The following is a 27,939-nucleotide window of genomic DNA, read 5'->3' as shown; positions in this document are numbered from 1 at the left end:
AAAAAAAAAAAAAAAAAAAAAAAAAAAAAAAAAAGGTGGCGAGTGTAGGAGGAAAATATAAAACAGGAAAAGGGATGGAGAATGCTATGGTTGGAGGAGGATTTGGGGTGGTAAGGAAAAGTCTCACTGGGAAGGTGACAATTGAGCAAAGGCTTAAAGAAGGGTGGGGAAGCCACGTAGGTAATCTGGAGGAAGAATATTCTAGGCAGAGAGGTCAGTGTGGCTAGAGTGTAGTGAGGGAAGAGAGGAGCAGGAGATAACGGCAGAAGGTAACCAGAGCCCACGAGTTAAGGCCTTGGAGTTCTCACAAGGTCCTTGGCACTTACTCTGCACCAGATCAGGTGCCATTAGAGGGTTTTGAGCAAGGAAGGGATGTGACTTCTGTTGTAGCACCATTACTCTGGCTGCAGGAGGAGCAAGGGCTGAAGCAGGCAAGACCAGGGGGGAGGTCACAGCAATAATCCAAGCAAGAGCAGATGGCAGCCTGTGCCAGAGCAACAGCAGTATCTTCCAGGAACACAGCATCTAAGAAGACTCCACACCTTGGCCTCCTCCCTAGCATGTGTTAGGAAAGACCCAGGACTCCCCACCAACCACATAAGCCAGGCCCCACAGGCTCACTGGTCTCTTAGAATCAAAGCTTTGTGCAAACCATGGTCAGGGGCTGCCAAAAGTGCCAACTCAGAGCAAGGCTGGACGAAGTCAGATTCGATTAGAACCAAATGAAACATATATAATGAAAATATTCCACTGGCAAGAGACTTTAGTTCCCTTGAGAAAGCCAAAGGCCTGAACTCATGCTAACCCCAGCAATCACCAAAGGTACTTCTTTGGTTATAGGAGTGCGCCCTTTTGTTCTGTTCTAAGTACCAATTGGTTACCAATACCTTGTAATGCTACTTTATGGAAGTTGACAGGCAGCAGAAAGGCTGGATATTAGAATTTTGGGGAAGAGATTCTGGGAAATCTCAAGGACCACACCAGGAGAACCCTTTAAAAGCCAGCAAACTGAGAGAGACAACCAGACTCCAAGTGCCTCCTGATGGAAATACAAACCACCACACCAAAGAGGGAAAAAGAGAACCCAGATCAGACCAAGCCTCTAGATCTACCCATGAGCTTGCAGGAAACACAGAGGGACAGAGGGACACATAGAACCACACTTCAGGGATACAAACAGAAAAATCCAAAATGTGGGAAACTGTACAGGACAAACTGTCCAGTTCTATGACAACAAATTCCAAGGGGTAAATAAAGGAAGGAGAACCTTTGGATTAAAAGAGACTTAAGAGACATATCAACCTTGTTTGGATTCTGATTCAGACAAACAGATGGTAGAGGGGAAAAAAAAAAAAGCACTTTTATAAGACAACTGGGAAAATGTAAAAACTGATTAGACAGTTCATGATGTTAAATAATTACTATTAAGTTTTTTGGGGGACCGGCCCGTGGCTCACTCAGGAGAGTGTGGTGCTGATAACAGCAAGGCCATGGGTTCGGATCCCATATAGGGATGGCTGGCCCATGGCTCACTTGGGAGAGCGTGGTGCTGACAATACCAAGTCAAAGGTTAAGATCGCCTTACCGGTCATCTTTTAAAAAAAATAATTAATAAATAAATAAATAATAATAATAATAATTACCATTAAGTTTTTTAGGTATGAAACTGGCACCATGGTTATGATTTTTCAGAGTCTATCTTTTAGAGATGCATACTAAAATATTTGTAGATGAAATGTATCTGAGATTTACATAAAATTAGCCCAGCGGGGAGGGGGGGTGGAAAGTCGGATGAGACAGGAATGGCCAGGAGTAGGTAGTGGCTGCTGAGCTGGGTGATGGGCACACGGCAACTGTAAACTAACTAAAAAACTTACAAGAATTCAACATTACATACATAGTTTGAAATACAAAAAGGTAGAAAATATACAGTCAAACTGTTTGGGGAATAACTACTCTTAGTTTTCCTCACTTCAAAGCTTCGGATTTGTGAGTGGCTTCAGGTTAATAATTTCCTATTGAGAAGAGTTGGTACATGCAAGAAGGATGAGTAATGTTTTTCTGAGAATTGCTTTTTCCCTTCTTTGACTTGGATTTTTTAATATGCTGTTTGCATATGGTACTAAGTAGTATAGACAAATAGGGCATGGAAGTTGCCTACCTTATTCCAACAAAAGAAAAAATATAGAAACTGTACCTGCCAAACCATGCTACTATAATGTGAGTCCATTACGATATTCAGAACTCTAGCCTGGACAGTTTCACAATGGTGAATGAAACAATGACCTAGTTTAGGGGTCTTTAATCATCACTGTCCCTCCCCACTCCCACATCACCAAAACATCTGTGCATGCACATACATCTTTTAAAAGGAAAAACAGTTTCTGCTTTCTTTTTCGTCCTCATACGCAATACAAATGTAAGGACGGAAATTTGAGAAAAATGAAACAAGACGCAAAGTAGGATACTTTTAAGGAAACCAAGTATTATTGGGTTAAGAGTCTGAAGACTGATGAAGATGGGGTTGATTTGGCCTTAACAGAGCTGCTCAGTGGAACAAACCTCCTTCTTCCTGCCTCCCTCTGCCCTTAATCCCACAGGCCCATCAAAAGAAAGTGAAAATAAGCAGGGCATTCATTAACAGGTCGGTGTTCATGCTACACATACCTGCGAAACACTGGTGTACAGAGGAACGGAACCGGAGGAAATTCCAGAAGGGCAGAGAGTAAACAGTCTCCTTTCCATTCCCCGGTTCCCTGTTACTCAGATACACACAGGCTGGAGTCTACCCCAGGGTTAAAGAGAATGCTCTTTCACATTCCCTTTGCAGTAAAGGAAGCCAGAAGCTTCCAGGATTTGCTGTTGTACGATGTCTTTGGCTTCCAACCTTAGCCAGAGCCTAACAAGAGAAAGTCTTTTCTACCAAGCCAGCATCAGGTTGTAAACACTGGAATTCCTGTGGGGGTACTAATGTTGACTCTGCTTCATCCACCCCTCTCAGCCCCCAACACTCACACCTTGGCGGGGTCCTCCCAGAATGCAGGGCATAAGGAAGAGTCTACCTTGGCCTTGAGGCCTCCTCTTTTTGTTGCTGCTGGGAGTCTACACTTTATCCTCTCTAAATTAAAGTTTTCATCTACTGGCAGTTGCACTAACTATTCTAGAGAAAATACGAGGATACTTCAAAAAGTTCGTGAAAAATGGGATTAGAGGATAATACAAATCTTTCCATGAACTTCTGAAAACTGCTCATAGCTTCATTTTACAAAGCCAATTTATAAACTTTTCCTTTTCTCTCTCTCTTTCTTGTTCATTTATTCAAGAAACATTTACTGAATGCCCACTATCTGCCAGACACTGCTAGAAGCTGGGTTATAATAGAGAATGGAAATCAACATAGTCCCTACTTTTAGGAACCTCACAATTCAGTGCGAGAAGTAGAATTAACTAAATAATCTCACAAAGAAATATAAACTTGCAACTGTGAAAAGGTTTCATACAAGAGAAATACAGTCCCATGAGTGGCTGGCCACATGGCCTGGTAAGGGCATTAGGAAATTTCCTGAGGAACTGACAACTCAGCAGTGATCTGAAGCTTCAAGCAGACAGCTGGCAGGTTGAGGGGTGGGCTAGGGCAGGGAGGAAGAGCATTCCAGGCAGGGAAATGCCCTGTGCAAAGGCCCTATGGCACACTGAGCTGGATGCACTCAGGAGACTGAAGAGAGATGAGCAGAGCTGGAATGCAACATGATTCAAATGGGGCAGGACAGCCAGGTGGTGACCAGAAGTTGCAGTGCCTCGTGGGCCAGCTGCATTAGAGAGTCTTTCTCTAACCTAAGAACAACAGCACAGTACTTAAGGGTTTTTAATCAAGGTGTGACAAGATCAGCTTCATGTTTTCAAAAATCATCCTGTCTACAGTGTGGAAAACAAACAGCAGGGAAGTAAGGGCAGATATAGGCGGAACAGACAAAAGGCTGCAGACAAAAACCATCGATGACCAGGAAAGGGTAGCAGAAGTGTAGGCAAGAGAAGTGGGCAGACTTAACAAAGGTAAAAACCAAGAGAACCTGAAAATAGATAAGAGAAGTGGGTGGGCAAGAGGGATAGAGGTATCATTCACAACTCTCGGGTTTCTGACTTACTTAACTGGGCAAATAGAGGAAAATGGAATACTAGGATAGGACCAAGTCTGGGGAGGAGGTGATGAGTTCAGATTTGAACATGTTGAGGTACTTCTGTCATATCCACAAGGAAATACCAAGAGAGTCATCAGGCATGTGGGAAGGGAGCTCACAGGAGAGGTCTGGGCTGGAGATTCCAATCCGTGGGTCACCTGTGTATGGTGGTTATGCACAGGGAGGAGGTATGAGTGGGGATGAGAGCCTGGAAGAAGAGGATGAAATGTTAGGAAACTCTCACCTTTAATAATCAAATAGATGAAGACAACCTTGCAAAAAAGACAGAGAAGAGTATCCAGAGAGGAAAATCAGGAAGGATTCCTGAGAAGGCAGCAAAAGGTGGACTCCGAAGCAAGGGAGTCAGCCCTTAGATAGGAGGAAGAGGGACAACACCCCTCCAACAACAAGAAAGAAGAATAGATCATGCACCTGCATCTTCACTTCAGAACGACAGATTCTTCATTCAGGGCCATCCTTATTTCTCTTGATTCAGAATGTCCTATAGCCAAAGCCCACGCAGCTACACACATCCCTCTCTACTTAAAAAAAGTGCACATGCGCACACTCTTCAGATTTGTTATTTAGTCACCCCCATCTTTTTTTTTTTCCTTTTTGTCTTTTTTCGTGACCGGTAACGGGATCACAACCCTCGGTGTCGCACCCGTACCGCGACCGGCAACGGGATCGCAACCCTCGGTGTCGCGCCCGCACCGCGCTCAACCAGTGAGCGGACCAGTCTCTACATGGGATCCGAACCCGCGGCGGGAGCGCCATCGCACTCCCAAGCGCTGCACTCTACCAAGTGCGCCACCAGGCCGGCCCAGTCACCCCCTTCTAATACGGTCCTGATAATACAGAGTCTCTCGAATCAGCTGAGGATCCCCTCAAAACATGATACAAAGGCTTCATCTGTCTTGGTAAATCTCTACCGTTTGTGAAGCTGTAGCATACTTTAAATTTTTTTAAGCGATTTAGGGGAAATAAATACAGATCTGGGAAACGTAAGTCTTCAGAATTGTTCAGAACTGTCAGTTCACATCAGTTACTGCTTCCTCGTCATTAGGGCTCCTCTTCCCTAAAGGGAGGGAAAGTTCTCATCACTCCATTAATCTCTATTCCCAGACCTGCCCAGCTTTAACAGATCATGCATTTTCTGTGCCCTCAGGGAACCTCAGGAAACCTCAGCAACCACACCACCTACCTCGGTTGCCCAGTATCAAAGCCATGTTTATAAACACAGCTGAGGAAAGCTTTCAACAACAAACCTCCTTTTAAATGTTCTTTGCATAGCAAAATGTAGGAGCCCTCCTAGAAAATTATTTTCATGGTTAAAATTCTGCTTTTAAAAAATTCCCCTTTTTAAAAACTTTTTTTTATAAACTACAATTTCAGATGAGTGAAATATTAAGCCCCAATTAAGAGTTGGATTAATGATTAGAAGGAGTGTTCAACATGGAAAATTACTCTTACTATAACGTTAAATTTAAAAAATGATATTACAGAACACACCCTATTATTAAAACTATGGAAAAACAAGTATATAAAAGGGCAAAGAAATAAATAAACCAGGGGAAAATGTTAAGTTATATTTGAAGAGTAAGATCATGAAATAAAGATTTTATTTTTTCAATTTCCATCAATTGCATAGTGGATACTCTTTTGTAATTTCCATGTCAGTTAGACATGTATACAGAAGTGCTGACAAATGAAATGACATGATGTCTAAGATTTTCCTTCAAATACTTCTCCCCAAAAGGTGGAGACTAAAGATGAAAGACAACTGGACATGTGCTGGTTATCAGTAAAGCTGGATAGTGCTTAGAGAGCACAGTGTTGCTAACACCAAGGTCAAGGGTTCTATCCCATACCAGCCAGGTGCCAAAAAAAAAAAAAACCCAAAAAATAAAATAAAATAAAGCTGGATAATTGGTACAGGACAGATCATTATACTATTCTCTCTACTTTTATTTATGTTTGAAATTTTCCATAATATAAAGTTTAAAACTTTTTCCCATTTATGCTATATAATATTGTCTTCACAATATAACTTAAAAACTAACATGCTCATTATAAAAAATTCAAATATACAAAGGTAAAATCTGACACATATTTCACAAACACACACATTCCAAATTCCTTCCTTATGATATCACCCACATTTTACAACTTTCTATGAAGTCGTTGTACCTGCACACACTAGCACAAACACAAAAAACTACAAATGCAAAATTGAGGTCATCCTAGACCCAAAGCTCTGCCCTTTGATTTTTCAACAAATCTTTAAAAATACATATAGAAGCAAAAAAAGAAAAAAAGATACAAAAAAAAAAAAAAAACATAGGGCCGGCCCGGTGGCGCACTGCTACAGTGCGCCGCTTGGGAGCGCGGTGGCGCTCCCGCCGAGGGTTCGGATCCCACATACAGACCGGTTCCCGCTCACTGGCTGAGCGAGGTGTGGGCGCAGCACCAAGGGTTGCGATCCCATTGCCGGTCCCGGTCCGGTACGGGCGCAACACTGAGGGTTGCGATCCGTTGCCGGACACGAAAAAAGAAAAAAAAAAAAAAAAAAAAAAACATAGGGCCGGCCCGGTGGCGCACTGCTACAGTGCGCCGCTTGGGAGCGCGGTGGCGCTCCCGCCGAGGGTTCGGATCCCACATACAGACCGGTTCCCGCTCACTGGCTGAGCGAGGTGTGGGCGCAGCACCAAGGGTTGCGATCCCATTGCCGGTCCCGGTCCGGTACGGGCGCAACACTGAGGGTTGCGATCCGTTGCCGGACACGAAAAAAGAAAAAAAAAAAAAAAAAAAAACATATATAGAAGCAATCTATCTACTGAGGAGGATTTAGGGATTGAGGGAGAAGCATGTTCAAGTTGAATTTAGCCTTTGTTATAATGTCCCCCTCCAAGAGAATGAATTCATGTAGTACATGTGTAAATAAACATTAAGAGAAGGAGAGAGGGAGAAAGAGAGAGAGAGACAGAGGGAGGGAAGGAGGGAGGAAGGGAGGAAAGAAGGAAGGAAGGGACACAGACATCACATTCTGAAAAATGTGTGCCTTACTGTTCTGCAGGTAATAAACAGCAACCCCCAGGCCAGGCCGGCAGCACTAAAGTGAAAATCCTCACTCTTCATCTAACAGTGGCACTAATTGTGCTGCTTGTGTAACCGTGGCACACTTACTCTGGTCCGGGATCACTTTCCCTCCCGACAGACCACTCTCTTACAAGAATAAGTCTCCTACCCTAAGAAAAATACTCTAAGAATCCTAGCAGACTGAAGGAAAAGGGAAAATCAAACACACCAATGAGACAAATGTTTGATGTTAATGCTATTCCCCTGGGAGAACATGCAAGACTAGAATGGACGATCAGGGGAGCCACTCTCAAATGACTGGCACAGAGCACAGACCTAACATCAGAGGAAATGTTTCAGTTTTCTTTTTGGCCAGAGGAAGAACAGCTCATGACCAGGCAATGGTATCATTTTCCTATCACCAAGTCAAGGCTACTGTTTCATGCCTTTAGCAGTTGTCAGTTTAGGACCTGACTGCTGGGTGGCTGCTTAGAAACAGCACAGTTCTCCAGGAGATGGCCCAATGCCTCCGTGGGACCAGCTCAAGAGGAATGGAAGAAGTTTCTAGAACTTTACAAACAATGCAGTCCTACACTAACAATAAGCTGATTTAGAAGAGAAGTTTCCCAAGTCTCCCTTGAGTGACTCAGCCTCTAGACCTGTACCATGCAATGTGGGGGCCACAAGCCACATGTGGCACTGAGTACTTGAAATGTGGCTGATCCAGACTTGAGTGCTGTGAGTGTAAAAGACACACCATATTTCACAGACCCAATACTAAAGAAAGGATGTATGATATCTCATCAATAGTTTTCTTTAAATTGATAATATGTTAAAATGGTAACATTTTGGATATGTGGAACTAAGATATATTATTAAAATTAATTTCACCTGTGTTTCTGTTTTTACTTTTTTTTTTCAAATTTTAAATTACAGATGTGGCTCGCTTTATGCTTCTCCTGGACAGCACTGACCCAGCACCTGTCTCCTCCCTGCCACCTTTGGTCTTAGTCCTAAGGCGCTCTCATGCACCCTGCCTGCCTGGCCCCAGGGCCTTCTCTGTGAAACTCGACTATACCCAGCTCATTCCTGCCTTAAAGCTTCCCACACACTGTTCCCTCAGCTAGGAATGCCTTTCTCCTGTTCTCCTGGGCAATCCCTTCTCATCCTTCTGGTGTCCAGCTGTCACTTCCTCCAGGAAGCCTTCCTTGATACCACCACCCCCAGACTAGGTTAAGTTCCCCATCATGCATTCCCAGAGCATCCTGAACTTTCCCCCATCACATGTCACAGCTGGAATAGTTTGTACCATTTGTCTGTTCAACATCTATCTGTTTTCCTCTCTAGCTCCTAAATTCTAGGAGGATGGTGATGTTGTCCATGCTTTAAAACTAGCATCTAGCTCAGCACTCAAAGGTATTTATTGTGGGACTGCTGGAAATAAACTTCAGGCCCTTCCCCTGCTGCAGGCAAATCTCACAATCCTAAGAAAAAGCTCTACAGAGAAGGAAATTTCTTCTCACACATAACTCTGATCCAACATTGAGAAATTCTGAAGTCTAAGAAGGAAAAAAGAAAAGGGAAAAAAATGTCTTGACCACCCACTATAGACTAAAATGGAAAAGGATACAAAATAGCTGTAGAAAAAGAACAGAGTAACCGCCCTGGCCAGGATTCAACTTTTTTGAGGGGTGGAATCACCCTTTGCTCAAATACATGTTCCCATGAGGTACACCGACTTCCAAAGTCGACACCCTTGCAGAACACTCTACAGGCAGCAGCCATACGTTGAGGCAGCCCTGTCCAGGGGAGGGGACTCCTGACAGAAAGCTTTTCTTCTTTCTTCAAATGAGGTTACACAAGGCAGCCTCTCAGCCGTGAGAGCAGGTTTGTTTGCACATTTGCAGCAGGTCCTGTATGTTTACTTTTCGAGACTCCTGGCTAAAAGGACCTTTTCTTTCAAACAGCTCTCGGCTGACACCAAGTCACAAAATGGGCCCAGCTGTAACTTTGAGAAGTTGGGGGTGTGGGGCCAGGGGAGGGGGTAGCTTTTGGCTTCTTTGGGAATTCCTTGAGGTTCTGGCTTGGACATATCTGCCTGAGGTGCAGGATGATGAAAAGCAATACACAGAGCTTTTCGGAGACTATTAAAGATGGTTTTAAGTCCCAAAGCCTGGCATCTGGTGCCAATCAAGAAAACAGTAGTTGCTGATGTAACTGCAACCTGATCAGGGTGAAATGAGACAAAGGCCTGCATTTGGGGGCTGGGCCCAGATTCAGCCACAGCCTCCCCGAGTGGGCACCCAGCACTACGCTGGTCCTGCTCTGTACCTCAGAGGTGAGCCACGACACTGGCCATGAAGACCTCAGTCACAAGAAAAGACATTCATCCTCACTGATCAGAGGAGAAAGTCAGTCTTTCAACATGGCACGTGCATGAGTGTGTTAGTGCTTTTGTGTTGTAGGCACAGGGTGGAGGTGGCACATGAGAGTGAACAACACTCACAAATGCTGCCCCCATGGAGCTTACATTCTAGTCTGCAGAGGGCAGTAAGTGAGAAAAATAAACAAAATATATAGTATTATATGGGGTTAACTGCTAAAAAGAAATAAAGCAGGGAAAGGAAACAGGGAACGTTGGTGAGGAGGAGCCACAAGTAAGAGAGTATAGTTGACATGAGAATATATCATACAGTACGTACGATTCCATTTGTACACCATGTCCAGAAAAGGTAAATCTATAGAGACAGAGAGTAAAGTAGTGACTGCCAGGAGCTGGGGGTGAGAATAGGAATTAACTGTAAATCAGCAGAAGGGATCTTCTGGGGTGATGGCAAAGCTCATGGTGATAATTGTGTAACTCAGTAAACTTTTAAAGAATCATTGCATTGTATACTTTTTAGAAAGGCAGTATGGTCAAGGCCTCACTGAGGTGACACCTGAGCAGACTGGAAGGGGGTGAGGGAGCAAGCCATGAGGACACACAAGGAAGAGTGTTTCCAGAAGAAGGAGCAGCCATGCAAAGGCCCTGAGGCGAGAATGCGGCAGTGGGCCAGAGAAACCGAAAGCAGACCTGGGGGCCAGAAGGAGGGCTGGAGAAAGGAGGAGAATGGCTGAGATGACCTAACGGGAAGATCAGGGAGGACTCTGTAGTCCAGTAGGGAAGGACTTTAGTTTTTACTCTGAGATGGAAAACCACTGGAAGAGCAGCATGATTTGACTTACCACTGGAAGAGCAGCATGATTTTGAATTCTTATGGCTGCTGGGTTCAAAAATGTACTGCTGGAAGGCTGGCCAGTTAGCTCAGCTGGTTAGTGTGGTTATGGTAACATCAAAGTCTAGGGCTTGAGCCTATACCGGCCAGCCACCAAAAAAAAAAGAACATGTGCTGCTGGGAGACAAAGGCAGGTACAGGGAGACCCATTTAGAGGCCTTTGCAGTAACATTTGAGTAGTGACAGTGACCTGGACATAGGTGATAGCAGCAGTCACAGTGAGAAATGGTCCAATCCTAGAATATATCTTGAAGGCAATGTGGACAGGAGTTGCTGATGGACTGCATGGGGATTGTGACAAAAAGTGAAGTCAAGGAGGACACCAACGATTTTAGCTTAAGCAACACAGAACTGCCATTGCTTGAGATGGGGGAAGCTGTGGGAAAAGCAGGTAGCTCAGATTTTAACATGTTAATTAGAGGATGTTAATTAGACATAAATACCATCTTGGGTTGCCAGGGCAGAGGCCCAGGCTGCGAGTCATATGTAGGTGTAGAGACCAAATTTAAAGCTATGAGGCTAGATGAGTTCATGAAAGGAAGGGGTATAAATTAACAGGCAGACACAGAACTAAGCCAACTTGGAGCACTCTAGTGTTTCAAGCCTGGCAAGAAAGAAAACCAGCAAAGGAAACTGAACAAGAGTGACCAAAAAGATAAACAGAAAACCAACTGAGTGTGGTGTCCATGTCAAGGAGGAGGGATCTATTAGTTGTATCCAATCTGAAAGGCAAGTGAGTTGCATATGAGAACTCACCATTGGGTTTAGCATCACTGCGACGTTGGTACAAGCAATTGCACAGAGCAGCGAGGGCACCTCTAACTGGAGGTGCCTCAAGAAGAAAAGGGAGAGGAGAAAGGAAAAGAAAGACAAATTAAAACAACAAAGAAATTGCTTTCACTTAACAGACTGGCAGGGGTTAAAAAGACTGACAATACTCAGTGCCATTAACAGGTACCTGGGCACACTCACGGTGAGCGTGTTAACTGGCCCAGGCTTTACAGCAGACCTAGGCAGCAGGCATCGAAAACTTGAAACGCACTTGCCCTGTGACCCAGCAATTGCATGCCTAGGAATTTACCCTCAGGAAAAAAATGGACAGGACCACAAAGATATCTTCACAAGAACTGAACAAAAAGTGTTGCTTTTGATAGTAAAAAGGTAGAAATAGGCAACAAGAAAAGACTGGGACCAGCCAGGTTAGCTCATTTGGTTAGTATGTGGTGTTGGTAACACCGAGGTCCGAGGTTCAATATTATACCAGCCAGCCACCTCCCACCAAAAAAAGAAGAGAAAAGATTGATTAGGGCCAGCCCGGTGGCACACTCGGTAGAGTGCGCGCTTGGGAGCGCAGCGGCGCTCCCGCCGAGGGTTCAGATCCCATACAGAGACCAGTCCGCTCACTGGTTGAGCGTGGTGCGGACGCGACGCCGAGGGTTGCGATCCCGTTGCCGGTCGCGGTACGGGCGCGACACCGAGGGTTGCGATCCCGTTACCGGTCAGGAAAAAAGACAAAAAGGAAAAAAAAAAAAAGATTGATTAATCTGTGGATGCATTCACTCAAAACAAAAAAACAAACACAAAAACCATTATCATAGCCATTAAAACTAATTTAGTTTCATTGATCTAGGGGAAAACAAGCAAGTTACAAAGCACTATGAATAAGTTCCCATTTTGAAAAAAAAAAAAGGCGTATATACACACATGCATACAAACATGATTATACACCAAATAAATAATAATAATAAAACTCAAAGGATATATAAAAAAATATAAACAGGATTATATCTGAATAGTAGGATTTCAAGTATTTTTCACTTTCTCCTTCACTGTAAGACAGTATATACAGAGGTTGTGGGCAGGTGCTCTGGGAATAAAAGACCTGGGTTAAATCCCCCTGCCACAAGACCCTGGGCAAGTTCCACAACATCTCTTGGCCTCCATTTCCTCATCAAAAGGGATGGCAATACAATCTACGTCACAGTACAGAGGATTAAAGGAGTTCATGCATATGTATATGTACATACATACAGAGAGAGAGAATTCAGAACAATGCCTGATACATACTAAGCACTCAGAATACTTTTGTCTTTTTTTAACAATAAGCACGAAATAATAATAATCAGAAAAATGCTAATAGTAATATTCTTAATCTTACGAGCATGTATTGCTTGTTTATTTTTAATTGTAGTAAAACTCACGTGACAAAGGGCTGGAGGAGGTATTGTAGAACCTTTCTAGCACTTATGAGAGGTAAATTAACACCAATTGCTAAACATAGAAACTGGATAAATTTCAATATTCATTTAGAAATTAATTTTATGATGCTGTCCTAAGTATTAAAATACAGGTTATACTTAAATCATTCAAAGTTTGGCATGTTCACACATGTGCACAAAGTATTTGATAGATATTTACACACTGGGAGACACAATTATGGTCTGACTTTGGAGTTTTGGCAGATCTGGGTTCAAATTCTGGCAAGTTTCCCTACTAGCTTTTTTTGGGTGCGTGTGATCCGAACCCTCGGGCGGGAGCGCCGCCGCGCTTCCCAAGCGGCGCACTATCCAGTGCGCCACCGGGCCGGCCCTTATTTTGCTTTTGTAATCAGAAAAAATATTAATAGTAATAGTTTTCAGCAGATCCCATACCAGCCAGCCACCAAAAAAATAACAATTTTCAATTTCAGGAGCAAGAGAAAGACTCTCAGGATCTAGTATTACTGTGATCATTCCACAAGATTGAAATAGCTAGGTCTTAGTGGTTCACCAGGTTCATAAAATAACTAATTGGCTAAGCAGGACTGGTCCAGCCATTTCTACCATGAGGCCTATTCAAGGCACTGGAGTTTGTATCTATGCCCTACATATCTCCCCACCAGCTCACAGTACTGTCACATTCTGCCTTTCACTTTTGTCCCTTGCCCGCCTTCTCCTCAGCTGAAGAATGGTAAATAACTTCTCAAATTTAAATTTAAAACTGTTTTTAACTGAAGAGAAATCTTTTAAAAATTTCTTCTCTTCTCCCTCTGACTCAAGTTCCAAGGTTTAGGAGTTTTATTTATCCTTCAGCTGAAAAACTGGAAAAACAGTGCTGTGTTTACTTTAAAATAAATGCATGCACTGTCTGTCGGGCACAGCTCCTTGAAACCATGGCCTACCCACCAAAACACTCCATCCTTATGGAGGGGCAGGGAGGGAGTCCACCGCTCATGACTGGCTTATGTGTTCTTGGAACATAAAGTGCCGTAACAACCCTCTGCTTATACGATCTTTAAATAAATAGGGAACTGTTTCTTTTCCTTGTTTCCAATCTGAGAGACACACACATGGAAAAAGAAAAGAGCCATACATGGAAGATAGAGCACATAAGCAGGGAGCTTTCCCAAGTCTATTTCATTTTTCACAGTGTTACGGGTGCAGCAACTCTCACATCACCTTCTGTGTACTATAGATTTGAGGAAATGCGTAAGTATATGGATGATGTTGAGAGCCGGGGTTCTCATATGGAATGGAGGAAGGTCAGGAAGAACCCTGTGGGGCTGAATTGGAAGTTTCAGTGTGAACTCACGGTGTTTAACATACAGATGCAGAAGGAGACATTTACATGTCTGTGTGTATGTCTGATATGTGCATGTGTGTGCATGCATGCATATATATAAAGTCTATCAAGAAAAATGAAGGTTGAAGAGCCAAGAAAGTTTTGAAGAAGAAGAGCAGTGAGAAGGGACATGTCCAACCTGATGTTGACACCTCCTCTGATGAAAACAATGAGAATGTGTAAAACCAGTAGGAAAAAAATAGAACTAGATCCCTACCCCACACCATATACCAAAATAAACTCCAGATTGATTCAAGACTTAAATGTTTAAAAAACTAAATAAGCAAAACCATCTCATGTGTTGGTGTACAGAAGGCATTAAGGTATTTGACTTTATTTTTTCCCAAGTAGTTAGCTCAGTGGTTCTCAAACAGGTATGTGTCTGAATCCCCTGGAAGGTTTGTTAAAATATAGATTGCTGGGCCCCACCCCCAGAGCTCTGTAGGCCTGGGCTAGGGCCTGATAATTTACATTTCTGACATGTTTCCAGATGTCCATGCTGCTAGTCTCAGAACCACACTTTGAAAACCACTGGTTAGCTAATGGTCCCAGTGCCATTTGTTTACCTTTCTTTTCTGATCTTAAATGTCACCTTTATCATATAGTAAATTCTATTGTGGATTATGTTTCAACAAATATATATGATGAGGCCATGTCAAAAGGATACAGGAGCAAGCCTGAAGAGGTACCCATTGAACAAGCTGGGGACACTTTGAGCATCAAAATAACAGCAGTAATAAATTATAACCCATTGAATAAAATGAGAATCCATGAGTTAAGACTGATAATACATATCTGCATGCATGCATACAGGAAAAGGGAAAGCTCTTCCTTGCAGTACTATGCCAACCCATAAATGTAGAAATCATGAAATGAGGAAAAAAAGCATTTGTAACCATCACAGTAAAACCATTATTGGATACAACAGATGTAGGTGAAGGTGTGATGAGGAACAGATATTTACATAGTCTCAGAGTATCCATAAATTGCTCTTTAACTGTAAAGGGAAAATAGTAATTTTGCAGTGGAGAAACATGGCAGACAGCACCTTAACCAAAAGATCAAAACTAACTTCCTCAACAGTGAAACAAGCTGAGTCATGTGCTCTCTGATATGATGCACTGAGAAGGACACACCTCACTTCTGAGCTGCTTCTGTCAAGAATGCATGCCCTGAACCTAATCATGCAGATAAAGTCAAATTGAAGGAGATTCTACAAAAAGACTGGCCTGTACTCTTCAATGATGTAAATATCAAGAAAGACAAAAACAGCCTGAGGAACTGATCCAGATTTGAGGAAACATGACAACTAAATGCAGTGCACCATCTTGCTCGAGATACTGGACCAAGGGGGAAAATTAACTTCATCGTGACAACTGTAAAATCTGAATTAGATAACAACATTGTAAAAGTATTAAATTTCTTGATTTGGTTATCGTACAGTGGTTATATAAGAGAAGAGACTATCCTTCCTAGTAGGAAATAGACATCTTAGGGATAAAGAAGTGCAACGTTTGTAATTTACTCTAAAATGGTTCAGAAAATAATTATACACATATGCATAGATGAAGACAATGTGAAAGTAAATGTATCAAAATATTAAGAGTTGGGTAAAGGGTACAGAAGAGTTCTTGATTATATTCTTTTCACTTTTCTCTGAATTTGAAATTATTTTAAAATAAAGGTTTTTTTTAAATCTTCTTCAAGCTACACTGTCCATCCTTGAAAACAGGACAATCTGGTAGTGCCAAGGTCTGCAGCATTAATGAGGCTAGCTGCAGGAGAGGAGAGCTGCAAGAGAAAATTGAGTCTTGGACTCTACCTACTATGTTTAGAGGGAAATTAAGATTGTCCAGTAGGCAGGTTCACATGAAACACACGCTGCTAACTACTGAAGCTGGGTGACGGGGATTATGTTTGAAAACTCCCCCTTAATAAAAAAGTTTTCAAAAAATCAATATGCAACCTCAAAAACTGGCTTCTGCACACAGATGACTAGAGCTATCCTTAAGAGCCAACCAGCACAGTTGGTCCAGTCCCTTTGCAGCCACGACCAGGTCAATGTCCCCACATAAAGTCAGCCAAGGCTGACCATATGCAACTGCAGGACTTGAGTAAAACCCTCCATCATAGCATCCCTCTGCCAAGGGAAAGCAAAAAACAGCCAGCTGAGTTTCCCGGTCAACTTCCAAGTCCACCCAGGGGAATCAAGGGAGCAAATGAAAGGACGAATTATGTCTGTGGAGCAGAAGAATGCTAGGTCGGGAAACCACTGCCCATCAGGTCCTTTCCCAGGAAAAGCTGTTCCAGAAAGACCAGGCCATAGTGAAAGGAGTTACCCAACACACTGTGACCCACTTACCCTACAACACTGTATTCATACTTAGACATCACTCTGGAAACATTTCCAGCCCAGCAGCTCCACATAGAGAACAGGGGCCAGGACCACTGTGCTGAAACATCCCTTGTTAATGAGAGCCTCCCCACTCCATTTCCCCCAAAGTATCTGCATTCATCCACTCTTAGTTCTCTTCTGGAACAATCTCAGGATTGCTTCCCATTTAGGCAAGAAGGTCCCACATCAGGAAACACAGTCTCTTTTGTCCATCTGGGATTCAAACCTCCCAATCGTTTGGAAGAAAGGTACAGAGGAGACAAAATAACTACTACTGCTGCTACTTATATAGTTTTTACACGTGGCAGGTACTGTTGTTAGCTCATTTAATCTCAAAACAACATTTTACAGATTAGGAAACAAAAGCACACAGAGGTTAAGTGACTGTCCAATGTCACAAAGCTGGTGGAATCAGAATTAACATTTAGTAGTCTGACTCGAGTCTACATGATTTCACTTCTCTATATGAAAGACTTGCAATCACCAGAAATAGCCTTGCTGTAAATAGAAGGCTTTATGAATCATAGCTGGAATGTTATGTATGTAGGCTATGCCACTGTCATCCTAGAAGATTTGTTTTTCTAGGAAAAAGCAGCCCACTGTGCTATGACAATCTACATTTTCCATCAGCTTCTGATCTCATGTGCCTACCCAACCCAGGCACACACACAATGTGCTATTGCTGGTGCCAGCAACAGCAGCAATAGCTGCAACCAATACCACAAACAACATAACCACTGGAAAGCACAGAAAACATCTTCCTAAATAATTCTGGGCTCAAAGAGAAAATCACAATAGCAGTCACAAACCATGAGCAGGATAGCACAAAATTTATGGGACGGAAAATTGGCACAACACTAGAAAACTGTATGACAGTATCTACTAAAGCTAAACAAACATACGTGAATCAAGGCCCCTAGATATGTGTATACCCAATAGAAATGAGTATGTCCTCCAAAATACATGTGTAAGAATACGTACACCAGCTTTGTTCAGGATGGCCCCAAACTGGAAACAATACAAATATCCACCAACAGGAAAATGGACAAATAAATTAGGTATATTCATATAATAGAATACTATACCCAAATTAAAAAGACTATAGACACATGCGGAAACGTGTGAATCTCACAGATATAAAATGATGAGCCAGGCACAAAAAAACACACTGCCTATTCTTGAATTTTATGTCAATGAGATCATACAAAGTTAACCAATAGTGACAGAAGTCAGAATTGTAGTATCTCAGGGCGGGGGGAGGGGATATTGACTGGAAAGGACTTGGGGAACCTTCTAGGGATGTTAGAAATGTTCTATATCTTGATTCAAGTGGTGATTACCCAGATGTGAACATATGTACATATTAATCAAGCTGTTACACTTAAATTTGAGCACTTTTATTTGAAAGAAAAAGTTTTGAATACACAGAGGAAAAAAAATCAAAGGCAAGTTCAAAGCAAGGATGTTTTCACTATTAAACAAGAAAGAACAAAAATAAATGCACTAAGCTTTCAACTCGAAAAGCTATAAATGACTGACTGACTGAATGAATGAATGAATGAATGTATAAATAAATAAACAGATCTAGGGCAAAAGGTAGAAAAAAGTTAATAAAGTTAAAAACTGAAATGAATATTAGAAAATATGGTACAATTGACAAATAAATCCAAGAAGCTGTTCTATGAAAAGTAAATTAAAAAACAAAAGTTAAAACAAAAATGTTTAAGCTAATCAAGAAAAAAAATGGGATAAAACACAGATACCAAAAATCTGAAGTGAGAAAAATTACAAACATTTTTAAAAATGAGAGTGCTATTTAAAATCCTTTACAGTAACAAATGTGAAAATCTCATGAAACAATTTTCTCAGAAAAAAATGAATTAACAAAATTGACTCAAGATGAAATAGAAAAGCTGAACAAACCAATAATTATGGGGGGAAAATTGAAAAAGTCATCAAAGAATCATTTCAAAGAAAGATGCCAAACCTAGTTGGTTTTATGGGTGAGCTCTTTCCTGCACTCATGGAACAGATAATTCCCATGTTATAGAGTCTGTTCCCAAAGTTGGAAAGTGCTTCAATTTACTTTATAAAATTAGCTTAGCCTTGATTCCAAAACTGACAAAAATAGAGCAAAACTACAGACAAATCTCACTGATGAATATAGATGGAAAACTACCAAATAAAATACTAACAAACAATTCTACACAAAATTTTCAAGGAATAATCTACCTTGAACAATTAAATATATTCTAGAAATTCTAAGATTGTTACTATTAGAAAATTAATATAATAAATTAAAGAAAAAAATCATATAATCATCCCAATGGTTGCTTAAAAGATATTTGATAAAAAGTCAACATCCTTCCTGATATTTTTTTAAAAAGCAACAATTAAGAAAGCAAAAGACAGGGGCCGGCCCGGTGGCGCACTGCTGTAGTGCGCCACTTGGGAAGCACGGCGGCGCTCCCGCCGAGGGTTCGGATCCCACATGCGGACCGGTTCCCGCTCACTGGCTGAGCGAGGCGCGGGAGCAACGCCGAGGGTTGCGATCCCGTTGCTGGTCCCAGTCCGGTATGGGGGGCGACACTGAGGGTTGCGATCCGTTGCCGGACACGGAAAAAGACAAAAAAAAGGAAAAAAAAATAAATAAATAAATAAAGCAAAAGACAGTTTACTAACACCCAATCTTACATGACAGAGAAGTTGCCAGAGGCATTGCTCTGTCACCCGTAAAACAGAAAGTTGTACACAAAGCAACCAACAAGAAAAAGTATAATTACCTCTTACGATAAGCAAAGTTATCAGTGTTAGAATCCACATAAATGAGCTATAGTAACCAAAAGAGCATGGTACTGGCTTAAAAATAGACCAATGGAGCAGAACAGAGAACCCAGAAATCACCCCTCAGGCTTACAGTCATCTAGTATTTGACAAAGGGTACAAAAACATATATTGGGGAAAAGACTGCCTCTTCAATAAATGGTGCTGGGAAACTTGGATATCCACATGTCGAAGAATGAAACTAGACATGCACCTCTCACCATATACTAAAATCAACTCAAAATGGATTAAAGACTAAGTATAGGACCTGAAACTGTAAAATTACTAAGGGAAAATAGAGGTGAAACACTTCAGGAACTAGGTCTGGGCACAGACTTTATGAACATGAGCCTGAAAGCACAAGAAACAAAAGAAAAAAATAAACAAATGGGATTATCTCAAACTAAAAAGCTTCTGAACAGCAAAGGAAACAATTAACAGAGTGAAACAAGAACCTACAGAGTGGGAGAACATTTTTGCTAACTATGCATCTGACAAGGGATTAATATCCATACTATAGAAGGAACTCAAGCAATTACACAGTAAAAAAACAAATAGCCCAATTTAAAAATGGGCAAAGGAACCGAGTAGGCATTTTTCAAAGGAAGACATACAAATAACCAATAGGTTCATGAAAAAATGCTCAACATCACTAGTCATCAAGGAAATGCAAATTAAAACTACACTGAGATATCATCTCACCCCAGTTAGACTGGTTATAATCAAAAAGAATGAGAATAACAAATGCTGGTGAGGATGCGGAGAGAAGGTAACTCTCCTACACTGTTGGTGGGACCGTAAATTAGTACAACCACTATGGAAAACAATATGGAGGTTTCTCAAACAACTACAGATAGATCTTCCATATAATCCAGCAATCCCACTTCTGGGTATATACCCAGAGGAATGGAAATCATCACGTCAAAGGGATACCTGCACTCCCATGTTCATCACAGCTCTGTCCACAACAGCCAAGATATGGAACCAACCTAAATGTCCATCAATGGACGATTGGATAAGGAAACTGTGGTATATATACACTATGGAGTACTACTCTGCCATAAAAAAGAATGAAATTTTCCCATTTGCAACAACATGGATGAGTTTGGAGAAACTTATGTTGAGTGAAATAAGCAAAGCACAGAGAGGTAAATACCATATGTGCTCACTCATAAGTGGGAGCTAAGAGATAAAGAAGAAAGGAAAGAAAGACCACAGTGGTGTGTTGGTCTTACAGAGGGAGAGAACATACCTAGGGATACAAAGTGGAGTAAGGAAAGGGGGATGGGGAGGGAGGTCAGGGATAATTGGGTGGGGGACATGGGGTATAATCACAATTTGTGGTAACAGACATGCTGCCAGTATGGATCTAGTCATCACATCTTAGGCACGAGTGGTGACGATTTGCTTTGTACCCCATGAATATGCATAACCAATAAAAACAAAACAAAACATTAAAAAAAAAAAAAAGAATCCACATAAATGTCTACCAAGAAAACCAAAAGAAACTACTGAAAACCTGTACTAAAGAATTCAGTAAGCTGACTGATTATAAAAGAAAATGCAGAAACTAATTACCATCTACCAACAATACTGAGTTCGAAGACATAATAAGATTCCACTGAAAATAATATCAAAACTGTTTAAAAATTAAAAGATAACTTTAAGATTATTTGAATCAGGACCGGCCCGTGGCTCACTCAGGATAGTGTGGTGCTGAGAACACCAAGGCCCCGAGTTCAGATCCCATATAGGGATGGCCGGTTAACTCACTGGTTGAGCGTGGTGCTGACAACACCAAGCCAAGGGTTAAGATCCCATTACCAATCTTTTATTTAAAAAAAAAAAAAATTATTTGAATTAACTCAGAGACATTCTATATTCCTGGCTAGGAAGATTCAGTATGGAAATTCTCCATTAAATTAACTTTACCTATGACAGGATTCCAAAAAATTCTCAAGAGATTTTTGGGAGGAGATGAATTTTAGAAGAATAATTAAAGCTACAGTGATACATTTTATGCTGTAGTAGCCAAACAGTATGGCAGTTCCACAAAAATTAAAAATAGAATTACCACAAGATCCAGCAATTCCACTTCCAAGTATATACTTAGAAGAATTGAAAACAGGGATGTGAAGAGATATTTGCACACCCATGCTCATAGCAGCATTATTCGCAGTAGCCAAAAGGTGGAAGCAACCCAAGTGTCCACCAACAGATGGATGAATACGCAAAATGTGGTATATGCACACAACAAAATCTTATTCAGCCTTAACAAGAAGGAAATACACACACCCGTTACAACCTTGACTACATTATGCTAAGTGAAATAAGCCAGTCACAGAAGCACAAATACTGTATGATGCCACTTACGTGAGGTCCCTAGAGTAGTCAGACTCAGAGAGACAGAAAGTGGAAAGGTGGGTGCCAGGCGCTGGGGCAGGGCAGATGTTTGTTTAATGGGGACAGAGTTTCAGTTTTCCAAGATGAAAGAGTTCTGGGGATGGATTGTTGCACGACAATTTGAATGTACTTAATACCACGAAACTGTACAGTAAATAGTGGCTAAGACAGTAAATTTTATGTGTATTTTATCACAGTTAAAAATAGAGAAATATTGATACACTCTAAAAAGGAAAAGGCATGTTGCGAAATAACATGTCCATGTCTGATACCAGTTTTGTTTCACTGAAGTCATAAATATTAACACACGTCTACACACAAGGAAAAAAGCTCAAAAGGGTATATGGCAACATGTAATAATTATCGCTAGGCGTGCTTACAGGCAAATTTTGTTTTCCTTGGGTATCTGTGTGATTTTCTGTAATTTCCAATTCCTACAATTACTTTTGTAATCAAAAGCAAAAGTACGTTTGCTTGTTTTGGCAGCTAGCCAGTACAGGGATCAAACCCCAGGCCCTGGTATTATCAGCACCACGCTCTAACCAACTGAGCTAACCGGCCTAAAAACAAAAGTATGTTGACTGCACAAATGAAGAAGGAAAGAAGAGGACTCATGTTGGCTGCTACATCCTAACATGAGACTATCCACAAGTATATTTCCAAATAACATAATAAATATAATTCTCCTTGGTAATCAAATTCCAAAAGGCAGACTAGAGTTTGGGAAAATAAAGACCACCTCAGAAGAGAAAGCATCAGGGAGTTCTCTGTAGAGTTAAAAGAGGCATATCCCCAGTTATAAACAACCCCTCAGGCCAGAATGGGTTCACCACATCTCCGTGTGCTGAGCAGAAAGGAAAAGACCAGAGGAGGCTAACACCCTCACAGCCCATCACAAAGCACAGGCTCAGAGAGAAAGGATTCTTGAATCAGTGCAACGCTCTCCCTGGGACTCAACACTCCCTGCCCCCACCTCTCTCTTAAGCTAAATTCACTTTCAGAAAATATTTTCTAGACAGCAGACATCAAAAGAAAAAAGGAGCCTTTCTTTCTGTAGTGTTCATTTACCACATATGGCACTGCTCTGAACAGAGGCTTTATGAGGGAGGGTCCAAACCCCACAGCCACGGGTTACGGCCACTGACCACAGACAGCAATAAATAGACGTGAGGGTTTCTATGTCCATGCAGCAAAGGCACCCAGGATAAGGAAGACAGAGCATGCATCACATTCCAACATCCAGTGAATATTTACTGAGCGCCTGTTAAGTACAGGGAACTACCTGTAACACAATCCCAAAGAGAGACACATACACATACAAACGCATGCGTGTAAACACAAGCAAACACACACACATGTGCACATGTACACACAGCCCCTCTGTTCTACTCTAGGGCTCAGACTAGAAAGGCAATGGTTTAGTCTGGAGGCATTTGACAGTTTCACTCAACATATCACACACCTCCTAGATCAGGAAGAGAAGCAGAAGCAGAGGGAAAGTTCATCCGTGAGGATGGACCAAGGGGGACATAGCACTGCAGCCCACTGCTAGAGGCCCTGGACAAAGGGGGCTGAACTCTGCCATGGAGGCAGAGAGGGGCACTCAGCCTCCCTAAAACCCTGCAGACATGGGCATCCAAGGGGAGCAGAGCCACCACAGCCCCAAGTCCTGGTCAATGTGCCATGGACTCCTCACCCCCACAAATGGGTCACGCCAACTGCCCCCACATCATACGTACTTTTGCCCCCATTGTTCTTCAGGACATTGGAGAGGTTGACAGAGGCAGTGCCTAGCAGTTCATTTCTCAAGGTATGACAGCTCCAGACCTTCAAATCTAAATGACTCTGGGCCGTGACATTCCTGGAAAACAAATACCTGATTCATCACATCCAAGCAGATCGGTCACTCCTATAACCTAGAAGAAAACAAACTATACTGCTGACATCTGGCAGTGGGGGGTGGGGCGCAGAACAGGAAGACGCTCACATATACCCTTCCCCCGACAAAGCTGACCTTGTCACCCTCTAGCTAATAATGAACACTCTGTGAGCTCAGTGAGGTAGAAACACCTAAAGGTGCCTTGGGTATCAAAGTCAGAAGAGTCAAGGCTCCCACAAGGCAGCGTCTTCTCTCTTTCCCGCATCTTACTGCATTGATAAAAAAGGGGCTTTCTCTTACAAAATGATGATCTCATTCCAGAGAAGCTCAGAGCTCCCGATGCGCTTCCCAGTCTTCTTGGTCTCACTGGGGAGGCCATCCACCGCCACTTCCACGTACGAGTTAATTCGAGGTTGTCGATTGTGCACCTTGGGCTTTGCTGAGACCACTAGACAGGAAAGAAAGGAAAAGTCAGAGATGAGTCAGAGGGCTCCCACCTGCCCCCCTGTGGCAGATGTTCTGGCTCTTTTCGGTTGTTTCTTTTAAAAAAATAAATTTTGTTATGTCCTGACCAAAAAAATTTTTTAAAGAAATATAAGTATATAAAAAGTACATATAGTATAGGAAAAAAAATAACTCCTAACCTGAAAACACTGGGATAATTATCATTACCAATTTATCATTGGTAAATCTCCTTCTAGAATTTCATCTTTCACTTCCCCAATTCTTTAAAAATTCTTCTCCCCCCAAAATCGATTGTAAATGGCTGCAGCTATAAACCATATAAATATGAATATGTTAACTATTCTTCCATTTTTTAATAGATAGCTTGCAATTTTTTGCTCTGGGAAAATTACCACGAATGTATACATTTGCATGCATTTCTAAGTATTCTTCCAAAGGATATGAACATTTTTAAAGTTCTTAAAACTGCTTAATTCCTTTCCAAAAAGGGCAAATCCATACAGAGTCCCACCAGTGCTACAGGAGTATATCCATTTCACCAAACACCACAGAACACTGAGTACCGTTTTTTTTACTCTTTGCAAATTATACACATTCAAAAACAAAGATAATAGCTAAGATTTAATGAACACTTATTATAGACACTATGCCATGCCCACATTATCTAACTGAATCCTTACAACAAATGCATGAGGCAGGGAATGTATCATCACCCCCACTTTACCCAGGAGGAAACAGGTTTGAGAAGCAAAGTCACTGCCCAAGCCCACATAGCCAGGAAGCTACAAGACAGAATGTGCACTCGGCCAGCCTGACTCAATGTCATGCCATATGTGATTACCGGACTTTGCTTATTTGTTCTGTTGCTGTTCTTCAATTACCAGTGAGGTTGAATATTTTTTCCATGTGCTTGTTAGCCATCTGCATTGCTCTCTGGCTGTATGTGGCCGCATTCCCGATGTTCACTTGGTACCAGCAAGCCAAAGTCTCACCGAACACAAAGCTAAGCAAGTATTATGCCCAGGGGCTAGACGAGCATCTTCGTGTAGCATATATCCCCCATGCTGGACACTCCAGGTCGCTAGGCTGAAACACATCTAGAAGTCTTTCATCCTGTGCTCCACATCAGAGGATATGACTAACGTTCCTTGCCCACGATGGCAAGTCTATCCTAGCCTGAGCTCCCCTCTGTTGAGAATTAGCAAACCTTTCCCTCCCAGACCCTTCTGAGAGTTGACAGTCCTGTAACAGTCCACAAATTGGCAAAGTCCAAATCCACCTCCAGATTGATTTTAGCAATAACTGTCATCCCCAGGCCCAAAAGTAACGGGAGGGAGAAAGTCAAGAAGCAAACAAACAAACAAAAAAACCAGCTGTGGCTAAGATTCAGAAGCAACAAGGGATGGTACAAGGAGTAAAGGTTTGTGGTGCTGAGCCATGGCCCAGGGTAGAAAAATGAAGTACATGACACATAGACCAAGGTTAACTGTGGCCACCTGGTGGTGAGAGAGTAGTTCTGCATGCCTTTAACCTAAACTAGGGACTCATTATAATCAGAGTCCTGTAACTTTAAGCTAGACAAACTCTTTAAAATCAAAGTTTAAACTCTTTAAATAAGTTCAAACTCTTTATTTCTTGGTTGGGCCAACTAAGATGCAGGGAGGTAAAATAAATAACATCCAAAATCACGCAGCTAGTCTGGTAGTGTTGAGACTAGAACCAAATCTCCCAGCTCCCAGACCAATTCTTTCAACTCTACCATGATGTTTCCTTTTTTGTCCTCTAGCTTTTCTCACTAGGTCTTTTTTTTCCTTTCTTTTTTTATCTTGACATAATTTCAGACTTATAGAAAATATGCAATAATACAAAGAATTCCTAGAACCTTCAGAGTCACCCAATATTTACCTTCTTTTTTTTTTTTTGTCTTTTTTCGTGTCTGGCAACGGATCGCAACCCTCAGTGTCGCGCCCGCACCTCGCCCAGACAGTGAGCGGGAACCGGTCTGTATGTGGGATCCGAACCCTCGGCGGGAGTGCCACCGCGCTCCCAAGCGGCACACTGTAGCAGTGCGCCACCGGGCCGGCCCATACCCAATATTTACCTTCTACAATAATTGCTTCTTTATTCTTTCTCTCTCCTGCCTCTCACACACATACACATTTTTTCCTGAAACCTTAAGGGTAGGTTGTAGACTCTGTGCCCCTTTACTCCTAAATACTTCTGTGAGAACAAAGACATTTTCTAACATAACCATAATACAATTATCACAATCAGGATATTTAACATTTTTATAATACTATTATTTAATCTACAGACCGTATTCAAATTTAGCCAACTGTCCTATCAATGTCCATCACAGCAAAAAAGGGAAGAGGAATTTTTTCTGGCCTAGTACACAATCTAGGATCAGATGTTGTACTTGGTAGTTTCCAATCTATAGAGAAGTTGAATAGCACAAGAAATATCTGTAGACTCTTCACTAATTGTTACCCTTTTGCCACATTTGCTTTTTTCCCTCTCTATGTGTATGTCTCTATCAGCACTATGCAAGAGAACTTCTGTGACGGTGAAAATGTTCTATGTCTGGGCTGTCCAATGCATTGCCATGAGACACGTGTAGCTGTTAGCACTTGAAATACGACCAGTGGGACTGAGGACATGAATTTTTAAATTTACTTAATTTTAATTAAAACGTAAATAGTTCTATGTGAGTACAGTGGTTACCCCATTAGACAGCACAGATTATAGTATGACATCTATGTCTATAAGTATGTATGTGTGTATGTATATAGCCATACTTTTTTTTGGCAAACCATTTGAAACTTTCAGAACTCATGACCTAAGAACTAGGACATTCTCCCTCTTAAGCACACCACCATTGTCATACCTAAAAAAAATTTAGTTGCTTCCTCTATGATCTGATATCCATTCCATATCCAAATTTCTCCAGTTGTTCCAAACATATTTTTACAGCTGTTTTTCCCCCAACCCAAGATCCAATCAAGACACACAAATTGCATTGGCTGTTGTCTCCTTAACCTCTTAAAATCTAAAATGCCTTCCCTGCTTTTCCATGACAATGATTTTTAAAGACTTCTACCAGCTGTTTCATGGAAAGCATCAAATTCTGCATTTTTCCAATTGTTTCCTCATAATTAGATTCAGTTTAAACATTTTTACCAAGAATACTACACAGGTTATGTTGTATACCTCTTATTGTACACATTAGGTTGTCCTTCTATTGGAGATGCTAAGTTTGATCGCTTGGTTAAGGTGGAGTCTGCCAGTCTCCCCCATTGTAAAGATACATTTTTCCCTCTGTAATTAATAGTTAATTGGCGGGGTGATATTTTGAGTGTTTCCTGTTCTTAATAGACTAGCCAAAATAAACTCCTCAAAATACAAGCAAGTTTATCAAGAAAGTTTATTTACTGTTTCATGAAATATAAATGTCAGTTTCTTATACGTGGAGCCATGTCTTCACATAGGACTTAGATTTTAAAATCAATAAATAAGGCAAAAATCTCATATGGCCAAAATTTTACCCTTAAAAACCTTAGGAAGGCACCACAGAAGAGTCTGGCATATTATCTTTCAATAGGTTCCGAACAGCCAGTTTTTGCTGTGTCCCAGGCTCTGTTTTTCGGTGTTCAATTTTTCAGTGTTTCCTGAGTTAAATATCAGATAAAATATTCGGCTTACGTTTAAGGGCCTTGATGCATTTAAAAATGTACCTTAAAACTCTAGGATCAGGGGCCGGCCCGGTGGCGCACTGGATAGTGCGCCACTTGGGAAGCGCGGCGGCGCTCCCGCCCGAGGGTTCGGATCCCACGTACAGACCGG

General features: G+C 41.6%; 1 protein-coding gene across 1 annotated transcript in view; it reads right to left on the bottom strand.

Moving 5' to 3' along the window:
- The window catches only part of WWP2 (WW domain containing E3 ubiquitin protein ligase 2), a 137,871-nt gene that overhangs the window by 85,158 nt on the left and 24,774 nt on the right, over positions 1-27,939 (bottom strand). Inside the window, exons 3-4 of the mRNA XM_008567892.1 lie at positions 23,932-24,079; positions 23,492-23,613 (exon numbers count right to left, since the gene is read on the bottom strand). Of these exons, the coding sequence (XP_008566114.1) occupies positions 23,492-23,613; positions 23,932-24,079 (270 nt within the window). The remainder of the gene's footprint in view (positions 1-23,491; positions 23,614-23,931; positions 24,080-27,939) is intronic.

The sequence above is a fragment of the Galeopterus variegatus genome, unplaced genomic scaffold (genome assembly GCF_000696425.1).
Source record: "Galeopterus variegatus unplaced genomic scaffold, G_variegatus-3.0.2 Scaffold354, whole genome shotgun sequence".
Taxonomy (NCBI): Eukaryota; Metazoa; Chordata; class Mammalia; order Dermoptera; family Cynocephalidae; genus Galeopterus; species Galeopterus variegatus.
Note: the sequence above shows the minus strand (reverse complement) of the source record. Positions and strands in the feature narration are given on the sequence as shown.